The sequence below is a fragment of the Mus caroli genome, unplaced genomic scaffold (assembly GCF_978045245.1).
Source record: "Mus caroli unplaced genomic scaffold, Mus_caroli_1 scaffold_4, whole genome shotgun sequence".
NCBI lineage: Eukaryota > Metazoa > Chordata > Mammalia > Rodentia > Muridae > Mus > Mus caroli.
In genome coordinates this window covers 68517717-68536749 of record NW_028227259.1, presented here as the reverse complement: position 1 = coordinate 68536749, position 19033 = coordinate 68517717, and the positions used below count along the sequence as shown (strand labels likewise).

General features: G+C 43.9%; 1 protein-coding gene across 10 annotated transcripts in view; it reads left to right on the top strand.

Moving 5' to 3' along the window:
- Positions 1 to 10064, top strand: part of Rbm47 (RNA binding motif protein 47) — a 135620-nt gene extending 125556 nt beyond the window's left edge. For all 10 annotated transcript variants that reach the window (XM_085836736.1, XM_029477763.2, XM_085836735.1 and 7 more), the window contains 2 exons: positions 1092 to 1297; positions 4530 to 10064. In XM_085836736.1, coding sequence (XP_085692862.1) covers positions 1092 to 1297; positions 4530 to 4760 — 437 coding nt within the window. In that variant the 3' untranslated portion in view covers positions 4761 to 10064. The remainder of the gene's footprint in view (positions 1 to 1091; positions 1298 to 4529) is intronic.
- The last annotated feature ends 8969 nt before the right edge of the window (positions 10065 to 19033 follow it).

The following is a 19033-nucleotide window of genomic DNA, read 5'->3' as shown; positions in this document are numbered from 1 at the left end:
TTAGCCCATGTGAAGTCCTGTGTGCCAGGGAGAGTCCTGTAGCCAGAGTACTGCAGTTATCCTGTATAGCTCCCACGTGGCTTCAACTAGTAGCCCAATCTGGACCTCATTTAAACTTACAACTTTGTCTGAGAGAGAGAGACCAGGGCAGTGCTACTGCCTAGTAGAAGATTTGGTTGGAAAGGAAGGTAACAACGGTCTTTGGTTGTGATTTTAGATTTTTTCATTTTTAACTGAATGGCCAAGCCATTGTTTCTCTTATGACCACTTTGTTTCTTCACCTTTGATCACATCCATCTTCTAGAAGAAATGTGCTTACAGTTGGAGAGAAAACACAAACGAAAGGACTCTTGGTGTGTACGTTTCATGTTCCAGCTTATCCCCTCAGCACACACAGCATGCACACACACAAGCTCCCCCAAACCGGGTCTAGCACCTCTTCCCTTTGATCTCTTGATATCGCACATGGACGTTGGGTAACTCTATCTGTTTGAATCTCTGCTTGAAGCCTTTCCTTTGGACTCTACTCACAAAAAGTATTTGAGTTGGCAGGTTTGAGTAAAAAAGGCAACCAGCCACTGCTTCGCCACAATAAATGGATGTTAACACACAGGAGGCGTTTCTATTGTCTACACAGTCTCTTCCCCCACACCACACACACACACACACACACACACACACACACACACACACACACCCTGCTGCATCAGTAATACTAACATGAAATACAAGGCAGGGATGATACACTCACATCTCTTAGCTGTCAGAATGATAGCTGCTCATTCAACCTGCTTCGTAATACACTGTGAACACGCAAAGGGCATCAGTGGTGGTGAGTAATGTGAGAATAAGGAGAGCTCACACTCACACGTGTTAGGAAACATCAGTACAGACGCCTCACTGGAAATGCTCCTGCCGCGGGGCGCTGTGGAGAAACTCCGTCCGGATGTGGCGCCGCGGAGCCAAGCAGAGCAGTGGGAGTGAGCAGAAGTGTAGGGCTGCTAACCTGGACTTTAAAACATAAGCAGCAAGCGAAGGAACCTCCTCAGGGGTCGTGATTGATGCGCCTGTCTTACGTGCTTCTCTTACAGTGGCCATCCCTGCCATCGGTGCTCAGTACTCCATGTTCCAGGCAGCCCCAGCCCCGAAAATAATCGAAGATGGCAAGATCCACACCATGGAACACATGATCAGCCCCATTGCGGTGCAGCCTGACCCTGCCACTGCTGCTGCCGCCGCAGCCGCTGCCGCCGCTGCTGCCGTCATTCCTGCGGTATCCACACCGCCACCTTTCCAGGTAGAGTTCTTGGCATGGCGGGGAATTTATATTCGGAGCCCCCTCAGAGGTCTTGCTGTGGCTTGCATTTATCTATGGATCCTCTCTCAATCATAGACTCATTTAGTATTCAACACTGAGACTATATTTGGTACAATGATATTTGAAAATGTATTGGCTTTTTTTTTTTTTTAAAGGGCAAGAGATCAAACTTAGGGTGTTAGGCAAATATTCCTCCACTGTGATGGCCTCCTAGCTCTTAAAACAAAAACAAAACAAAAACAAACAAAGAACTGTGAAATAGAGGAAAGAAATGTTAGCTCTATGAAAATTGTTTTTTAAGTTTATTATTTTTTTTTTAATTTGAGACTCACATTCTTTTTTTTTTTTTAAAGATTTATTTATTTATTATATGTAAGTACACTGTAGCTGTCTTCAGACACACCAGAAGAGGGAGTCAAATCTTGTTACGGATGGTTGTGAGCCACCATGTGGTTGCTGGGATTTGAACTAAGGACCTTTGGAAGAGCAGTCGGGTGCTCTTACCTGCTGAGCCATCTCACCAGCCCAGTTTATTATTTTTAAATGTATATATACGGGACTAGTATGGCTCAGCAGGTAAAGACTCTTGCTTCCAAATATGATGGCCTGAATTCTAGACCCAGGCCCCACGTGGTGAAGGAGAGAGCCAACTCTCGATGTGTGGGCTGCGGTACATAGCCTACCCCTGACCCCATGTACACATGTACACGCGCGCACACACACAACACACACACACACACACACTTGTGCAGAGGCCCAAAACATGCCTATATGGACATGTAATTCATAAGAAATTTTTTTAACGGAGTAGAGACAGAGACGCCTCCTCCCTTCCAGCTATGACTCAGACTGGGATTGCCCTGTCTTTGGTCTTGTCTTTTTGCACTTTGACCCTGGTTAGCTCTTAGGATCTGACTCTTCATCTCTTCTGTCTGCCCTCCACCTGCCCAAATATGCTCTCCTAGACCTCTCGTTAGTACATTATACTGTGACTTATGCCTGCAAGTTTGTTCTTTCTTGGAAAGCTGCCCTCTGAGACTAAGAGTCTTCATTGTGTAGCATATGGGGAAAGCATCTGTTGAGCAGAAGAAGGAAAAAAAATCTTAAAACCCTTTCTCTCTGAACGAGTGAATGAATGGCCCGGGTCTCTCAACTCATTGAACAACAATTATCCAGGATGTGTTTTGAAAAGCAGAAACCCCCGTCTGTGAAGATTGCGTGTCATTTGGGCTGAGCTGGGGTTCTAGACTCCTGTTGTGTACAGGTATCTCAGGTGATTTTCCAGTGGCCAGGCATCTGAATTACCATGGCTATTCACCTCCCTTTTCCTCTCTATACTAAGCCTCAACTGCTTTATTCAGAAAGGGTTAAACCAGTTGGAATTATTCACATATCAACTTGTTACTAAGTAAATTTTTTTTTCAATTCAAGGCCTTTTTGTTTGTTATCTTTCACTTTCCAGATGCGGTCTAGATATGTAACACCACAATTCAATACCCCTTAGAAAATAATTTTTAAAAATGTCCCACATTTTTAAGTTTAGAGGGTTGGAGAGATGGCTCAACAGTTAGAAGTGTGTACTTACTGCTCTTTCCGAGGACCCAGGCTTAGTTTCCAGAACCCCTAACGGCCAGTAACCCCAGCTCCGGGTTAAGACAGGGAGTAGTAGCCCTGGCCAGCCTCAATTGCACTATATATACCAGGCTGGAATTCACAGAGATCCGCCTGCCTCTTCTTCCTGAGTGCTGGATTAAAAGCACGTGCCACTACCTGGCCTTGACGAAGGGTTTTGATAAAATGATTCAAATAAGGATCAAAGAACAGCACCTGGAAGACCAGAGTCTTTCAGTATGATCATCATTGCCATAATTATTAATTAAGTTAGATAGAAGTTCTTTTGAACATAGTTTTGTGAGTCCAATTCATAGATTTTGTGATAGAGATAACCTGATCAGAATCCCAGTATTTGGGAGGTAGAGGCAGAAAGATCAGGACTTGAGGATCATCGTTGAGGTATAGTTCATTGGAGACCCAACTCGGCTACATGAGAGTCTAGCCCAAAACAACAACAGGAGGAAAACAGTTCGGAAGCAGCCACATCTGTGGCACAGACCTGTTAATCCTAGTTACTTGGGAGGCCAAAGCAGGAGGGTAGAAAGTTCAAGGCTTGTCTGGTCAACAAAGCAAGTTCAAAGCCAGTCTGGGCGAATTAGATCCTATTTCAAAGTAAAAGGTTAAATAATAATGTTATTAATAATAAGATTACTATAATAAAGCACAGGGACTGAAGCACATTGGCATCGTATGTATGAGATGTCCTAGGTTCAATTCACAACATTGAAAAGAAAAAAAACAGGCTGGAGAGATGGCTCAGTGGTTAAGAGCACTGACTGCTCTTGCAGAGGTCCTGAGCTCAATTCCCAGCACCCACAGGGTGGCTCACAAACAACCATCTGTAATGGGGTCTGGTGCCCTCTCCTGGTGTGTCTGAAGAGAGCAATGGTGGTGTACTCATATGCATAAAATAAATAAATAAATCTTTTTTAAAAAAGAAAGAAAGGAAAGGAAAAACAACCTATAAAAACCTTGCTTTTTAAATGTAGTTTTCCATTTTGTGTATTCTAAGTTACTTACTCTGAAGTTAGAGTAAGGTGCAGAAAAGATGGCAGCATTTAGCTGCAGGCCATTCTATGGAACATAAGTAAGGCACACCAAATACTTTTATTCCTTGTGGGGTGTTTTATTTTTGCCCCAAATCCAAAACTAAGTCCGTGGTTCTGAGAGATATGTCGACCCTCACAGTCTTGCCCCCCCTCCCCCCCCAACTTGGTGTGCTTCACTTTCAAACAGAAAGGGGGACACCCAGGACAGCTTAAAAATTAGAGCTCTTAAGCAGAATCTCAGCCCCTCATTACCTTTCTTTGTGGCTTTAACTGACCGAACAGGATAGCCAATCAAAGATTCCACTGTATAATATCTCGGGCTCAACCTGCAGCCTCACGCTTTGACAGGAGTCTGAACACTACTAAATTTGAGGGCATCAAGCCCTTCAAGGATGGCTATTTGCTCTGACTAACATCTTTCTTCTGTACTGTCACTCACCTGCCTCCCTACCTAGATGTCTTCTTTCCCACCCCACTGGGGTGCTTATTATTCTAATAGATGACGAACCTGCTCAGGAAGGACTTTAGTCTGTCTGTTTGTCTCTCAGGGCCGTCCGATAACTCCTGTGTACACCGTGGCACCAAATGTTCAGAGAATCCCCACCGCCGGCATCTACGGGGCCAGCTACGTCCCCTTTGCTGCTCCAGCCACTGCCACAATCGCCACACTACAGAAGAACGCCGCGGCTGCCGTGTATGGGGGCTACGCCGGCTACATACCTCAGGCCTTCCCCACTGCTCTCCAGGTGCCCATCCACGACGTCTACCAGACTTACTGAGAACAGGGGACCGGAGCCAAGGCAAGCCACCAAACCCCGCTGAAGGAACACTTTATTATTTATGAAGAAAGAACGTGTCGGGTTGGTACACGTGCAAAACCTGCAGGTGAAGAAGAATGTTATCAAATAGCACACTGAAATATTTTATTATATCCATGAAGTTTTCACTCGCGGTTTTGTTTTTGTTTTTGGTTTTTTTTTTGAAAATGACTTTTCAACTTAGCAGGCCCGCGTTCATACATTTCTAAAAGACTTGCGACGCCTCACGCCTTAATGCCACCTTTTAAAGTTTGTACGCTCTTCTGCATTTGTACAGAGGTTTGCTTTTTTGTTTTTTAAGGATATATTTTCACTATGAAGGTTATTTTCTTAACTTCTGCACTCCAGAGTTTTCTATTTTGTAGAACCTTTCAAAGTATATCAGCTATATGTATGTATATCACAAAAGAAAAGAAAAGAAAAGCACACCTGCGCATCTAGGGAACTCTTTTGAAAACTATAGTCAATATTTAAAGACACAAGCTGTAGTGCTCTGAAATACTACATAAAACATTATTTTATTTTTTAAAGTGATGCTGGAAAGTGCAATTTTAAAATGAGGAAAAAAAAAGTCTCTACTGTATTCCACTGGCATTAAGGGCTGACGATAATGCCATTTATTCTCATCATGTTTTCTGGGTTTATGGGGTTTTGGTTTGGTTTGGGGTTTTTTGTTGTTGTTGTTTTGTTTTTTAATAACACTCTGTTCTTAAGCCAACATGGAAAAGACTCCTCACATCCAGAGTCCCAACACTGGAAAGCTCTGACCTGCCCTCAGTGCCTTGGGCTCTCTCTCTCTCCTGAGTCTCTGTAATTAACTGTGCCCCGCCCCCACCCTTCTCCCTTCTCCTTCCCTAGCTCCAGTGCAGCTTTGGCATATCTAAGAAAAATGGATAATTCAAATAGAGAAGACAGCTGATGCCTTTTATACTTCTTCCTGGGATTGTGTTGGGGTCTTTTTAATTATTTTTGCTTTGTTTAGGGAGTCTTTTTAATCATTTTTGTTAATTATATTTGGTTTGTTCTATGTGTATTTTCAGTAGCAGAATACACATTAAGGACAAGATTTTACCATCTTTGCCTAAGGCATCTCTGCATAGCTATTTAATTGTTCAGTATGAAACCTTACCTTTCTAATTCTTTGATTTTTTTTTTTTTTTTTTTTTTTTGAAGTCTGGGTTTTTAGAGACCAAGAATGTATGTGATTATAGACAAGACTTGTCAGTGGTGGGAAGTTAAGCTTCTCGCTGCCTTTCTCCTGTGTTTCCTACAGAATGCCTGGTGCCATCAGGGATGTCGGAAGCCCTGTGTTTGTTTAGCAGGGCTTCCCGCAGTTGCTCTGCATTTGGTAGGTGAACACGGACATACACATCCAGGAGGAGTCTCTGTAGGAGTTTAAGGGTAGATTGTAAATAACTTCTGACGCTTGCTCGCTCGCCCGCTCGTAGACCTTCCGTGTTGCCAAAGTTCATGGCCTGTAGTGTAATGCGAAATGCAGCCATTTTATTTCAATGTTATTCAAAGTGTTTGCCTTTTTTCTTTTGAAGTAAATGCACAGATGCTGGGTTTTGTGCCTGTTTTAAGGCTTTTCTTTGGCAGAGTGAATGTAAAATACAGTAGAAATGATAATATCGTCATCTCTTTTATGAATTATATCAACTTGCATCTTTTTAAAAAGGCTCAGTCCAGGATGTGAGGTGTGCAATAAGAGTAGCAGATACGCAGTTGTGTTTCACAGCATAACAGAGTCCATCCAATCTTCCCTCCCATCAGAGTTTTGCTAATAGGCTTAACTCTTATTTGTGGACTAATAGTAGGATCTTGCCCTCAGCAAACGCTTTCTGCTTTTAAATTAAGAGAGTCCCAATTGTCCTTTTTTTTTCTGCCCCCCCCCCTATCTTGACGGGATGGATTTTATATATATAAGAAATATTTATTTAACTATTCTATAGAATTATCAAGTGCCTGCTAAGACCTTTAAGCATCCCTCCTTCCTTGTTGCGTGGTATAGAGCAGCTGTGAGAGTGAGAGGATTCACTCGGGAAGCTGCAGCCACACGGGCCTGTTGGAATGAGTGACCTCCTTAAAGGTATCAGGTCCTCCTCATCCCTTGACTGGTGAGGAAAAAGTGCCTTCCTGCCTGCCTGCCACGAACTGACATGGAGGTCTTCGGATGAGCCCGGATGCCCATGTTCTTACTGTGTTTTACATGTGCCTGGAGAAATATTTTCAAAAATAACATTAATAATAAAAAAAAAGAGAAAAAAACTATGCACTAACTTAACGTGGCGACTACCTTAACGGGCAGGCGTTGGTGGCAGCCACTTAAGCACCAGTGTCTCTGCAGTCTGTTGCCTTAGCTGTCCCTCTTGTTTCTCAACCATTTCATGTACACTACTGAGGTAAGTTTATAACTTGAAATGTGAACTTTTTTTTTTTTTTTTTTTTTTTTTTTAGGATTAAGAACAAACTAATATAAATGTTTTTAAAAGTTTTAGCGTTTGGGTTTTAGTCATGCTACTAGTTTAGTTTTTAGCTTCATATTTGAAAAGCTTTTTAGATCTCGCTGCATTTACATACAGTACATTCTTAAGATGTATGTGGTAAATAAAGCTGTCTTTAAAGCAGTTTCAAGACTTTCTTTTCCTTTAAAAAATAAAATCAGGAAGTTTTTGCAACAATGAGGGGATGGCACAAATTCAGTCTTTGCAGTTGGGAAAATGGCCATGTGGAAATGCAGAGGAAGGCGGTTGCAATGTTGAATTATCGTTCAGTATCCTCAGAACTTCAGCCCAGCGTTTGGATGGAAGTGGGACGTGACAGAGTCTGTCACTGCTTCCAAAAGTGACGCGTGATGCTTCCCAGTCAGAAGGAGGCCTGAAGGCAGCTGTGATGTCATTGCCAGTATGTTCACAAAAGCACTGGCTGACCTCCATGTTGGGCACAGCATCTAAAGCAAAAGCAGGAGGATTTCTGAGTTTGAGGCCAGCCTGGTCTACAAAGTGAGTTCCAGGACAGCCAGGGCTATGCAGAGAAACCCTGTCTCGAAAAACCAAAAATAAAAAGAGAGAGAGTGAGGAGGCAAAGAGCCCCTTTATAGTAAGTCTGACATGCCTGACTGTGGCCAGGTAACTGTGGGGCGGAGCCTAGACAAAATGCCAACACTCATCCTATAGGGTTTCAACTCCTTTGGCCAAACTCTATCTCCAAAAATATTTATACTATGATTCATAACAGTATCAAAATTACAGTTATGAAGTAGCAACAACAATACTTTGGTGGCTGGGGGTCAGCCCCACATGAGGAACTATATTAAAGGATGGCAGCGTTAGGAAGGTTGGGAGCCATTGGATCACCTCCCAGGATGCTTTCTCCTGTAACCTGCTCTTACTAGTGCCCTGGATTGCTGGTTTCTAATTCCTCACTACCCATAGGAAAAACTGATTTCCCAGACACTTCCTCTATAAGCAGGCAAGAACAGCTTGGCTTTCTAATCAGAATGCCTCCGGGAACTTCCAGCTTTGCCTCTTACTGGTCATTTGACCTTGAAGACCAAAACCTTCCAGTCATGTGATCTTGAAAAACTAGGGCATCTGACCTCAAGGTTATAATGTTTTTGTTTTTTCTTTTAAATATTTATTTATTTAATGTACCCATCACTCCCAGGTATTCTGAGGGCTTGGGCACCTGTACCCCCAGGCTTGGACAGGAAGCAGATCTGTTGGCAATATACCAGATGATCAGGGGCTGAGGAAACCACTTGGTGAACCAGGTGTGGTGGCATGCACCTTTAATCCCAGCACTCGGGAGGCAGAGGCAGGCGGATTTCTGAGTTCGAGGCCAGCCTGGTCTACAGAGTGAGTTCCAGGACAGCCAGGGCTACACAGAGAAACCCTGTCTCGAAAAACCAACCAAACAAACAAACAAAAACCCTTGGTGAGTTGCTTTCCTGAGAGCTTTAGTGGTGTTGCCTCTGAGGAAGGACAAGAGGGAGGCCTATCCTCTTCCTCAAACACTGACCAGAGATTTCATCTTGTTCACTGTAGGAGGAAGCTCTCTGACAACTATCACAAGGAGGTTGGGGGGCCCAGTAATAAAGTGGGAAGAACTCTAAGTTATTCCTTCTGCTTCAGGATTTCAGTTTTCTTTCTTTTTTTTTTTTTTTTTTGTTTTAGAGGCAGGTGGATTTCTGAGTTCAAGGCCAGCCTGATCTACAAAGTGAGTTCCAGGACAGCCAGGGCTACATAGAGAAACCCTGTCTTAAAAAAAAAAAAAAAAAAAAAGGGTAGCCCTTGGGCCAGGCATAGTGACGCAGGTCTTTAATACCAATAGTACAAGGTCAATCACCAATCGGGTTCAAGGGTTCAAGGTCAGCCTGGAATGTGATAAGATCCTTTCCCACTCTGTGCCCCCTCACCCCCTAAATAAAACTGGATCTATCCACATGGATGAACCTGCAAGAGTGTCTTGTTCCATGGTACACCTAGCTACTCTCCTTGGAAGGCTGCGCCTCACTGGATGCTTTCAGGCCTCAGTGGAACATTAGCCAACCCTGACCTTGCTGTGGAGTTTTCAAGCGTAACCAAGGCTCTGGGAGACCCGCTTTGTGTTCCAGACTCCAGGCTCTGGGATCTTCCATCCTCCTCTCTCTGGGGTCTACAGCAGTTGCTTGCACTTGCCAGAGCATCCCCACTGCACTTGGATAGGCATGGCACAGGGATGCAGGCCTTTGCAGAGGTTCCAAGACATGACTTGAAGGAGGAGGAGAGTTCTGAGGAGAACCTTGAGACCCACAGGTTCCCTCGGAACCATTTCATGAGTTCTCCATCACACACTTATGCTCACACCTGAAAGCAGTACCAGATCCTGTATTTGCAAGAAATACCACCTTCCCAAGCTAATCTTTAGCCACCCTTACTTCTTGGTTTGCCCTACTTTGTCAAAAAACAAAAACAAACAAACAAAAAAAAACCTTCATTACTGATTAACCAGCCCTGAGGTTTAAATAGGCCTTAGTCATTCTGAGGCAGGAAGGACGTGTCTCAAGCCTAATGGTTCCTGAAAGGACAGTACTGGAGTTTGCCGGGGTCAGGACTTGTTGGACTCTGGGATTATGATAATGTAAGGTCTTGCCAGTTTGCTTTGGCTGGGACTTTTCTTCTTCTCTCCTGGGACTTGTATTCAAACTCTGGTGGTAACTAGGAAAGGGGATAGCGTTTGAAATGTAAATGAAGAAAATATCTAATAAAAAAAAAAAAAAACTCTGGTGGTACCATGAGACAAAGCTATCATTACCATTGACTTCACCACCCTCATCTCTAACCCAGTTCAAATCTGGCCATTTGACACCTCCTTAATTGTATATAAAGTGTTATGCTGACTTAATATACAGAGAGAGAGAAAGGGAGAGAGAATTTGGAGATGAACTTTAATTCTAAACACGCTCCAGTCTTTACAGAAGAGAGACATTGTCTGATAGTAAGATACATGGACAAAAATAACCTATTTAGCATAACTTCCCAGACCTTCAGGACAATTACTCAAAAGATCAGGAGGCTTAGTCAAGGCCTCCCCTGAACATTTCTTTTTCTTGTTTCTCCCCCTCCCCCCGCATTTGGAATAATGTTAAAAATCTGAAGAAGGTGACCCACCTGCCAAGCAATACTCATTGGTTCGCAGTACCTACTGTGCCGGTAGAATACTTATGTCAAACAGTATTTTATATGAATGATTTTTTAACTCTTAAAAAAAATTGTACGTGTGTTTGTGTGCGTGTGTCCAACTGCCTGTCTGTCTGCCTGCACATACAATTGTCAGCAGACAACTTTCAGGAATTGTTTCCCCCATGTAAATCAAAACCAAGGTAAGTTGTCAGACTTAGTTCCGAGCACTTTGCTTGCCAAACAATCTCACTGGTCCTATTAAGAAATCTAGAGATTGGAGAACTGGCTCAGTGATTAAGAGCATTGGCTGCTCTTCCAGAGAACCTGGGTTTGATATATATACAGGCACAATAGCCCTACAACCTAAAATAATTTTTTAAAATCCAAAATAGTGTACATATCACATGTAGCTTCATGAATTTCCAAAATAAGCACTCAGGTAAGCCATGGATTATTCCAGCTCATATCTGGCTTTCCCTCTGGTCAGTGGGGAAATGCTGTCCTTTCTGCAAGAACTCCTCTCATGGGCAAAGGAGTTTACTAAATATGACCTCAAACCTCTGCTACTTTCCCAGGTCACCCCTAATGTGTCATGTCTGGTGGGTGAATTTCGTGATAGCCCAATGTACTGGTTACCTTTCCATCACTGACAAATCTGGAGATCAGAACAACTGAAGAAAAGGGGGGAAGGGGCCTTATTATGGGTCACAAGACATCAAGATCTTGAAGGTGTGGTGTCAAGAGTGTGAAGGAGGCAGAGGCAGGCGGATTTCTGAGTTCGAGGCCAGCCTGGTCTACAAAGTGAGTGCCAGGACAGCCAGGGCTACACAGAGAAACCCTGTCTCGAAAAACCAAAAAAAAAAAAAAAAGAGTGTGAAGGAAGGCTGGAGAGATGGCTCAGTGGTTAAGAGCACTGACTGTTCTTCCAGAGGTCCTGAGTTCAATTCCCTGGAACCACAAGGTAGCTTACAATCATCTGAATGGGATCTGATGTCCTTGTCTGGTGTGTCTGAAGACAGCAACAGTGTTAGTGACATTAAATAGATAGATAGATAGATAGATAGATAGATAGATAGATAGATAGATAGATAGATAGATCTTTAGAAAGAATAAAAAAGGAAGAAAGCATGAGGGAAGTCAGGGAGAGGGAGAAGAAGGAGAGAGAGAGAGAACTAGACCCTGGCTCACCAAATACCTTTGATTTGGTCCAGGCCCCCACCTTATTGATGGTAACACTGTCCATAATCTGGGCAGGTCTGCCCTCTTCAGTTAAACCTCTCTGGAAATGCCCTCATGATACACCTGGGAGTGTCCATCCATGTGATTCTAAATGTAGTCAAACTGTCAATGAAGATTAGCCTGTCACTGGGCATCCTTGCTTCATCATGACCCTCTGCCCCTGAGAGGATACCTCACAGCCTGTTGGTTTTCCTGTTCTCCATCTTACATCTTCCTGGGTCCTGCGTGCTCTGTGACAAAGTGAAGTGACTCTGTCTATTCTTGGGACTCACTTCCCTGTCACGCTGATCTCTGCCCTCCAACTCTTCTCAATCTCCTCCCTCAGTAATACTTTAGCTTTCATTTTTTTTATTGAAGTAAAATTAACATAAATTTTACTGCTTGAGTTGTTTTATTAGAAACACACTATTCAGTCATTTTTATTTATTACTCCATAGTATTGTCATCGTCATAAGGTTTCCAGAACATTTTTGTTATCCATCCCCAAAGAAAACCACACATCCACTAAGCACTCACTCCTAGATCCTCTCCGCCCACGGCTGCTGGTGCCTGCTTACTCATGCTCTGTCTCTATATACTTACCTGCCTATCAGGACCCTCGCATACATGTGCAAGCATGTATGGCCAGATTCTTTCACTTATTGGGGGAGGCTCTGAGTTCGTCTACTGCTCATTGTATTTATCTAACTTGTGGTTGGTAGAAGTCTATATTGCTTCTACTCTTGTGAATACTGTTGCTATCACCATTCTGGTACAAGTTTTTATTTAAACACATGTTTTTATTTCTGTTGGAAGGCAGTTTGTGGGGTGACCTGGAAATTCTGTGTCTTTGGCTTCTAGGAAACTGATGGCCTGTTTTACTAACTAGCTGGTCCATTTTACATGGGACAGAAGGCGTCTGGTATCTCCACCTCCTTGCCAGTCTTTGTTTTTCTCTTAGTGGCTAGAAAGTAGCATCTCATTGTGGGTTTGATCTGCATCTCTCTACTGACTAATTGTAGTGGTTTGAAAATGCTTGGGCCAGGGAGCTGCACTGTTAAGAGGTATGGCCTTGTTGGAGGAGGAGTGGCCTTTTTGGAAGAGGAGTGGCCTTGGAGGAAGTGTGTCACTGTGGGTGTGGGCTTTGAGACCCTCTTCCTAGCTAAGTAGGAGCCAGTCTGCTCCTGGATTTCTTTGGATGAAGATGTAGAACTCTCAGCTTCTCCTGCACTAGGCCTGCCTAGAGGCTGCCATGCTCCCACACTGATAACGGACTGAACCTCTGAACTTGTAAGCCAGCTCCAATTAAATGTTGTCCCTTATAAGAGTTGCCATGGTCATGGTGTCTGCTCATAGCAGTAAAACCCTAAGTCACTAATGATGTTCTAGGCAAGCCCTGTACCATGGAGACATAATTCCCACCTCCCTTTTGCATTTGGAATGTTCTTATACAATTGTTGGCAATTTTGTACTTTGGAGATAAGTCTGTTCACATACTTTGTCTTTTTTTTAAAGATATATTTTATTTATATGAGTACACTGTACCTGTCTTCAGATGCACCAGAAGAGGGTGTCAGATCTCATTACGTGTGGTTGCTGAAAACTCAGGACCTCTGGAAGAGCAAAGGACCGCTGAGCCATCTCTCCAGCCCTCCTTTGTCTATTTTTGACTGGATTGTCTTCTTGATACATATAAAAGTTATTTACTTTTATCTACCTTTATCATCTAATTCTCTCCTGTCTCTCTATTTATCTCCTGGTTCTTGTAGAGCTTAGGCTGGCCTCCAGTGAACTCTGCAGGCAAGCATAACCTTGAACTCTGGTCCTCTGCCCTTCCCTTCCAAGCTCAGAGGTGCTGTACCAAAGATGCAAAAGTCATCCATAGGCTCTGGACAGCAAACACACGTCAGACCCATGTACTCCCTGTCTCCTGAGCTGTCGTTTTACATTCTTTTGTGACCCCCTGGTGCACGAAAGGTTTCAGTTTTGATGGCGTCACACTGAACATCCATGCTTTAAGATTATATTTTACTCTAAGAGTTTTACACTGTTCAACTTCACACTGTTACACCTAGATCTTTTTTTTTTTTTTTTTAAAGATTTATTTATTTATTATATGTAAGTACACTGTAGCTGTCTTCAGACACTCCAGAAGAGGGTGCCAGATCTCGTTACGGATGGTTGTGAGCCACCATGTGGTTGCTGGGATTTGAACTCTGGACCTTCGGAAGAGCAGTTGGGTGCTCTTACCCACTGAGCCATCTCACCAGCCCTACACCTAGATCTTTGATCTGCTGGGTTTCATTTCATTTTTATTGTTATGCTTACAAAGCAAATGGATCCCAGGACCTTGCACATGCTAAACAAGTCTTAGACACCCGAACCATATTCCTAGGCCTTATTTGAACTACTTTTTGCATATGGTGTGAGATCAATGCCTGCTTTAGCCTGTTTGCTGTTGCGAATAATACGATATCACAGACTAGGTAAATTATAAATTAGTTTATTTTGGCTCACAGTTCTGGCCCATGGTGAAGGAGCCAAACTCCCCATGGCCTTCTTGCTGGCAGAGTCCTGGGACAATTGGGGCACCTCCAATGACAGGAAGTTCACATGTCTAGGTCTGTCCTCTGGCTTTCTTACAAAGCTACCAGGTGGGGCGCACCGTAAGGATCTTATATAATCCTAATCACACCTCAAACGCCCCACTTCTTCACAATGTGGTGAGATTGAGTTTCCACCTCACAATACCTCCACGCTGGGGATTAAACTCGAGCCTGTGCTGCTGCCAGGACGGTAAACCCAGTTCAGACCTCAGGAGGGCTCAGCTTCATCCTTGGAGAGATATCATTGCGTGAGCACATTTTGTTGAAGATTATACTCCCCCTACACCCCTATACCGAATGGTCTTGTTCCTCTTTCCTCAGATGGAGCGACCACAGAACCGGACTTGTTTCCGGTTCGCTGGCTTTTGCTTAGCCCTGTCTTTATCGCCATGGCCTTGATCAAAACTCCGTCCTTTTACAGAACTGCCCCTGTGGAGTGCTCTGCAAGTCCACATGGAATTTCCGAACAGCTTTCTCACTTCCTGTGGCACAGGCTATGAAGATTTGCCTAAGCGTGCACTGCTGTGCCCGTTCGATAACCCCAAAGACCACTGAGGAGCTGGCTTGGATGCAGTCTCCTTAGGGTCTTTTTATTCCAGCCTCAGCTTGACAGCCAACTCTGACATCGCAGGACCTGAGGGTGGAAGCCTCGAGCCCAGTTTCAAGCAAGCATTTATAGAGGCAAGCAAACAAGTCAAGAGGGTTTCTAGCACCACACACACATGAATGGGGGACTATTATGGAATTTTGTTGCCATTTAAAATGATTGGCTGATACTGGGAGCCAAACCTTAAACTTAACTTCTGCTTTCCTCCTGATTGGTGGTTGTTAGGAAGTGAAGTGCCAGGGGCAGGCTTGTTGGGGAGTGACCTGGAAACTGCTGCGCGCAGGCTTGTTGGTTAACTCAAGTTCGACCGTAGGTCAGGTTAGGTTCTCTAAGACGGGAGTCCAAACCCAAATGAAGTTGGTCTGGTCTCCCCCGCTCTACCTGTAGATCACACTAGTGGGGCTTGCTGTGCTACGTAGCAATATCAAGGCTTGCATCCTGTCAGAGCTAAATGTCTTTGATACCCAGGTTTTCACGGCAGCACTGTTTAGTTAGGTTCAGTCCTAAGTATTTTTTATTTCCTGCTGTGGTTAAAAATGTGATTGTAAAGTTCAGATTTGAATCATCCACCCCTAAGGCAGAGGAACGCATCTGGTTTCTGTATGTTTTTAGTGTCCGTTTAAAGTTGGATTTATTTGTCCGCTTACTCAAAAAAAAAAAAAAAAAAAAAAAAAAAAGATGCTGCAGGCTCAAGCCTTTAATCCCAGCACTGAGGAGGCAGAGGAAGGTGAATCTCTGTGACTTTGAGGCTAGCCTGGTCTACAAAGTGAGTAAGAGCCAGAGCTACCCAGAGAAACACAGAAGTAAACTGCTTTAGTTAAATGTCAGACAGCAGCTTATTTGTGAAATGGGGGAGGGGCAGAGTCAGCCATGCTCTTAACCCTGTCTCAAAAAAAAAAAAAACAAGGCAGTGCGGTGGTGGCGCAGGCATTTAATCCCAGCACTTGGGAGGCAGAGGCAGGCGGATTTCTGAGTTCGAGGCCAGCCTGGTCTACAAAGTGAGTTCCAGGACAGCCAGGGCTACACAGAGAAACCCTGTCTCGAAAAAAGAAAAAAAAAAAAAAAAGAAAGAAAATTGGGGTGCTGATTATTGGGACCCTTAGAGAAACCTCCTCTCCACATGCATATATCCAGTGAGTGAGGATGTAGCATGAAAGAGATTGGACAAGAGGCATGCACCCAGTGATGGCAGGGATGGGACAGGATGGACCATCAGAGGCCACCAGTGATGGAAGAAAAGATGACCGACATTGTTTTAACTATTGACTGCTAGACTGTCCTGGGAAGTTTCTGCTCATTTGTTCTGTGTGTGTATTCTATTTGAGGTGAGTGGTAGAACACTTGCCTAGCCTGGGTGAGGCACCGGGTTCTAGCCCCAGAACCGCAGAGAGAAACCAAGTCAAAAAAGTTAAGAGGGTGGCTAACTCTGCCCTTCCCCCATATCACACACACACTGCTGTCTGACATTTGACAAAAACAGTTTACTTCTGCAATGAACGAACAAACAAAAACAAATAAATAAGTAATAACCCCGGAGACCAGCAAGCTAGATTCCCTCTGTGGATCTTTTATTTTGTTCTTGTTTTCCCTGTGGGCTTAAGGGATAGAAGAACCCTGGGCCTTGTGCATGTTGAGCAAGGAATCAAACCGAGCTCATCTTTTCTGAGATGTGGTCTTCCGAAGCTACTCAGCCTGTCCTTGAACTCACCCTGTAGCCTGAACTCATGATCTTTCCACCTCAGTACCCAGGGTAGCTGGAATTTATGAGACTAAATTATGTTCTAGTCTCAACTAAACTTAACTAAACTAGACGTGGGTGTTAGTGAAGTAGAAACAATGTCAACCCTCTGCAACCCTTTAATACAGTTCTCCTGTTATGGTTATGACCCCAACCATAAAGTTATTTTGTTGCTACTTCATGAATGTAATTTTGCCGTTATGAATCATAGCGTAAATGATAGCCAGCCTCAAAAAGGTTGTGACCCACAGGCTGAGAACCTCTGTCTTTCTTTTTTTTTTTTTTTTAAAGATTTATTTATTTACTATATGTAAGTACACTGTGGCTGTCTTCAGACACACCAGAAGAGGGCATCAGATCTCATTACGGCTGGTTGTGAGCCACCATGTGGTTGCTGGGATTTAAACTCAGGACCTTCGGAAGAGCAGTCAGTGCTCTTAACCGCTGAGCCATCTCTCCAGCCCAACCTCTGTCTTTCTGCTATATTCTTTTTTTTTTTTTTTTTTTTTTCCGAGACAGGGTTTCTCTGTATAGCCCTGGCTATCCTGAAACTCACTTTGTAGACCAGGCTGGCCTCAAACTCAGAAATCCGACTGCCTCTGCCTCCCGAGTGCTGAGATTAAAGTCGTGTGCCACCACACCTGGCTTTCTGGTATATTCTTAGCAGGTAGCTTTCACAGAGGTAAGCCCTGATTCTTTTTTTTTTTTTTTTTAAGAGATTTTATTATTTATTTTCTCTATATGAGTACACTGTTGCTGTCTTCAGACACACCAGAAGAGGGCATCAGATCCTACTATAGATGGTTGTGAGCCACCATGTGGTTGCTGGGAATTGAACTCAGGACCTCTAGAAGAGCAGTCAGTGCTCTTAACTGCTGAGCCATCTCTCCAGCCCTCTTCTTTAGCACTTCTTCTTCTTCTTCTTCTTCTTCTTCTTCTTCTTCTTCTTCTTCTTCTTCTTCTTCTTCTTCTTCTTCTTCTTCTTCTTCTTCTTCTTCTTCTTCTTCTTCTTCTTCTTCCTCTTCTTCTTCTTCTTCTTCTTTCTCTTCTCCTTCTCCTTTTCCTCCTCTTCTTCCTCCTCCTCCTTCTTCTTCCTCCTCCTTCTCCTCCTCCTCTTCCTCCTCCTCTTTCTTCTTCTTCTTTTTCTCCTTCTCCTTCTCCTTCTCCTTCTCCTTCTCCTTCTCCTTCTCCTCCTTCTCCTTCTCCTTCTCCTTCTCCTTCTCCTCCTTCTCCTTCTCCTTCTCCTTCTCCTTCTCCTTCTCCTTCTCCTTCTCCTTCTCCTTCTCCTTCTCCTTCTCCTTCTCCTTCTCCTTCTCCTTCTCCTTCTTCTTCTTCTTCTTCTTCTTCTTCTTCTTCTTCTTCTTCTTCTTCTTCTTCTTCTTTTCACTCTGTAGACCAGGCTGGCCTCAAACTCATAAATCTGCCTCCCAAATGGTGAGATTAAAGGCATGCGCCACCACTGCCCGACTTCTTCTGCATTTCTTAATTTCTATGCTGCAATGTGTCCTCGTGACTGACTCCAGGTTTCCCAAATATCTTCTCTGACTGAGTGTAGAGCTAAGACATGTGCAATGGCCCTTCACAGAACTTCTACCAAACAGATGAAAATGACCTTAGTTATTTAATTATATAAATCATGGTGGTGAATTTTAAGTATTTATTACATTATTTTAAATGTATTTCTACTACCTTGCCTTGTCTGTCCTGGAACAGAAGAACCCGGAACTTCTAAGCCCTGTGTCCTCACCCCACCCCCACCTCACCTATAGCACCAAAGCTTGAACCATGACCTGTCTTTCCGAGTTGGGAGGGGAGGGGTGGTTGGGAATTAACCAATGTCCCACAGGTATGGCCTTTGTTTGAGAACAGGATGCAAATAAGTTTCACTTCTATGCTTTGCATGGGCTGAACTCCTGGGGCTGCGGAAGGAGGAACAGTCTCCGGACAACCGGCGGAACAGGGAAATCAGCCTTAGTTTGTGTGACGCCTTGCCTGGCTTCCCACTCCCATTCTCCTCAGTTTGCTTGGAAACTTGAGGATTTGACATTAAAAGGTCAACTGTGTTACCTAAAGGGAGAACAGGTTTCCTGTGAAAACCACTCAGGAATCAGCTTATCAGGTAGCCTCTGGGGCAGGGAGTGGTCTGCAGAAAAGAACATTTAATGGGACAAAGGGAAGGAGGACCTAGCAACAGTTTTGCTGTGAAGCCTTGGGTTGGTGGAAGCTGGGAAGAGGAAAAGATGCGGCAGGCATGGGGAAGAGGGGCAGAGGAACGTGACCCCGTTCAATCCTATTCATCAGAGCTCTGTAGCTCTGATTTTACACAGTTTTGTGAGAAAGTGCACCTCCTCACTCTTCTGTGTCCTCCACCGCGAAATGCCAGGGATAAGGTGAATGAGGAA